The sequence below is a fragment of the Sinocyclocheilus anshuiensis genome, unplaced genomic scaffold (genome assembly GCF_001515605.1).
Source record: "Sinocyclocheilus anshuiensis isolate Anshui unplaced genomic scaffold, SAMN03320099.WGS_v1.1 scaffold2357, whole genome shotgun sequence".
NCBI lineage: Eukaryota > Metazoa > Chordata > Actinopteri > Cypriniformes > Cyprinidae > Sinocyclocheilus > Sinocyclocheilus anshuiensis.
The window spans coordinates 249,988-253,289 of record NW_015549716.1 but is presented as its reverse complement, the minus strand read 5'-3'; the positions used below and the strand labels follow the sequence as shown (position 1 = coordinate 253,289).

At 37.6% G+C, this 3,302-nt stretch overlaps 1 protein-coding gene across 10 annotated transcripts in view; it reads right to left on the bottom strand.

The window, feature by feature from the left end:
- Positions 1 to 3,302, bottom strand: part of LOC107660755 (pleckstrin homology domain-containing family A member 6-like) — a 77,208-nt gene that overhangs the window by 26,899 nt on the left and 47,007 nt on the right. For 9 of the 10 annotated variants that reach the window (XR_001631037.1, XM_016450169.1, XM_016450166.1 and 6 more), the window contains exon 6: positions 2,585 to 2,685. Coding sequence is in view for 8 of the 10 variants with exons in the window: in XM_016450169.1 (XP_016305655.1) it covers positions 2,585 to 2,685 (101 nt within the window). In the remaining 2 variants the exon portion in view is untranslated. Of the gene's footprint in view, positions 1 to 2,146; positions 2,549 to 2,584; positions 2,686 to 3,302 lie in introns of those variants that run through there. The other variant, XM_016450172.1, reaches the window with a different exon arrangement.

The following is a 3,302-nucleotide window of genomic DNA, read 5'->3' as shown; positions in this document are numbered from 1 at the left end:
CACACACACACACACACACACACACACACACACACACACACACACACACACACACACACACACACAGGTATAAGGCCTAAAGCAATGCAGAGCCAGAAAGTATTAGACTCCACAATGTGAAACCGAAGAATATTCCGCGCCCAGATGACAAACGCCACTTTTGATCCTTGCACACTGGAGAAGGAATTCATAAAAGGTTTGGCAACACTTCCAGGAGACGAGTCTGAATAAAAAGACCCAGGGCAAGATGCACTGCATCAGTGTTTCAGGTTCTTTTGTGAAGGCAACATGATACATGTAACTGTTCTCTGTCACAGAGCTCAATGAAGAATGGCTGACTAAATACACCTTCCTTTCTCCCTCATACATACAACAAACGCATCTCATTATTTCCTGTTTAATTATTAACACCAAGGTAGGTTGTAAGTTCAAAACATGCACAAAGGCATTTTTAGAAATACAGTGTGACATGATGGTGGCATGATTTTTATTATGATCTGCGCTGACGTGGCTCCATACCGAAACCGCACCACAGGGGTCTGGAAAAGACACACTGCACAGCTTTTGCCTCAGGGTGCAGATGCAAGAAGCTACTGGATACTTGTGACTGATAGTTTGCTTTGTTCTGCAAATATATCTCTGGAGTATAAAATAGTCCCTCTTTTGTAGGAGACTGAACAGCCTTGGATATGTTTTCTAAAGCACATGGAGAGGCAGACATGGGTTTTAGTGAAGCGGAGTCTCCAAAACCGCCATTTCCACAGGGGATGAACATTAGAAGTAAATGTGTGATGTATAAACCATAGTAAAAATACAAAAAAAGAACTTTGAGAACTAAATACATGCTTTAAAGTAAATATGATCTTAAAGTCAAATAACTGAAATGATAAACCACCTCTTTCTTGAAAAATCAATATTAGTTAATGGACAACAACAATATTGTGCAAAGGACATGCCACATGCTACACAATATTAGACAGGAGTTGTCTATGATAATGTAATTTAATTCAAATAGAAGCAGAAGTATATGATATATCTAAATAAATAATATTTAAGCCTTTATATTTAATAAATAACATATTGTTTAATAAATACAAATATTATATTATAAATATAGACTATATCATTCAAAAGTTTGGGATTAGTACAATTTTGTAGAAGAAATTAATACTTTTATTTAGCAAGGATGCATTAAATTAATTAAAAGTGATAAATGAATAAATGCTGTTATTTTAAACTTTATATTCATCAGTGATGAATAAAAAAAATGTATCACGAAAAAAATGATCATGGTTTGCATCAAATATTAAGCAAACTGTTTTTAACATTTATAATAATAAAATGTTTCCTTATTTTAAAACATAAACCAGCTATTTAACTTATTTAAATTTTAATAATATTTCACAATATCACTGTTTTTACTGTATTTTTGATCAAATAAATGCAGCCTTGCTGAGTGCAAGAGACTTCTTTTCAAAATCATTAAATAAATCATATCGACCCTAAACTTTTGAACTGTAGTGTATATTAATAATATTAATAAAATAAGTCAAATAAGCACAAAATTACGTGTAATTAAAAAGCATAGATAAAATATAAAATATTAAACTAAACAAAAATGTATATGAGTACACCTGAATATTCAAAATGATCTTGAATATTCTAAATATAACCAAATATTCAAATGAGTAAACTACATATTTACACTGCTCTGACAGAAGCAAAGCTTATTCCACCTGATTTTTTTAAAAGTAGTGTCAAAGGTCACCAAAACCTCAGCTGTGGCTCATCGTGCATACGTCTTTTCTATTGGTCAGTTTAAAAGCCAGGTGCTATAAAAAAAAGCAGTTTTACTAGAAACCTAACAAGACCTGCAGAGACATGACATCAGATTCTTGAGCATCTCCAGCCCAGCCCTTAGGGGCCCCACAGAGCCAGAGGAAAGAGACATAAACACAGTTACCAAACACATAACGGTCTCCCTTTCTTCACAAGTGGAACGAGCACACCTACAGTCGTATGTTTTAACTATAAACAGAGTTCAATACACGTCCTCAGATGCTACCCAGCATGCACCCTGTCTAATCCAATACAGCCTCACAAACAGGCTAAGCATAATCTTATTTTCTAAATTATGATAACTCACCACAACAACGTACTCTCAGTGCGCAACCAGAGGCGTATCTACACAGAAATCACAGCATACTTGTGATCTCTCATATATGCTTGCTCTAAAGGTCTATGTACTCAAACCCAGCTGCCTGGGATCCTGATGAAAATATAATCTGACATTATGTTTGTCCTTCTGGCACGTGGTGTGCAAACACACTCGGGAACGCATGCAAAGATGCAAAGTCCACTGCATGTGTGGGTGCTCAATCAGGGTAAATATGGATTCAGTTGTTTTGACTACAAACAGATACACGGTCATTGAATCATGATTAATTCAGACACACGGTTTGCAGTTTCCTATGACCAAATGACCTACACTGACACCAAATATCATGTTTACCTGTCACCCTGCCCATGCCTTGTTCCTGACAGCATTCGAAACAGTTACCAAAAATACACAGAGATCACCAACCTTAAAGGCAAACTTGCGGTTGATGTTGTCTGATGCCTGGACTGGTCCAATCTTGAAGCTGAGAAGAGGAAGGCTGCCCAAGACTACTTCTTCCTTCTCGTCTGAATGGAATAAACATTGAAAAAGGAAAAGAAATAAGCATTAATCCTAAAGTAAAAAGAAAATCCAACAATGAAAAATAAAAACAAAACATCTGTATTCCAACCTAGATTTTAAAAAGCTGATTCTAAAATTAGGTGATAATTCTGTCCTAAATCAGAAAAGTCCAACTTCCTGTTGTGTGCCGCTACACTGGTGATGATAGGCAGTGGTACTGGAAAAGCAGGTAAACTGAAGGTGAATCCCATAGATATCCATTTTTATCTCAGTGTAGCGCTAATGACACTGAAGCGAGAAGCGGCGCACAGCCTGGGAGAGAAGAGCTCGGGCTGGTTAAATAATGGAGCACATCATTAAATTTTCAGCATGAGCAGAAGCGAGGAGGGCAACAGAGATCCAGCGTTCACATTCTCGTTCTCCTGTGCTGAGAGCTGCTGCCGGGGAAATGCAGTGAACCCACCCGCGCGTGTGTTCTGACAGCACTGTGTGTGTGTGTTTGTGTGTGAATGAGAGACAGGGAGGGACGGAGGGAAACGAGGGGTGGAGCAGGTTGTGTTTGTGCTGTATAGATGTGGGTAGAGCGAGAGAGAGAGAGAGAGAGAGAGAGAGAGAGAGAGAG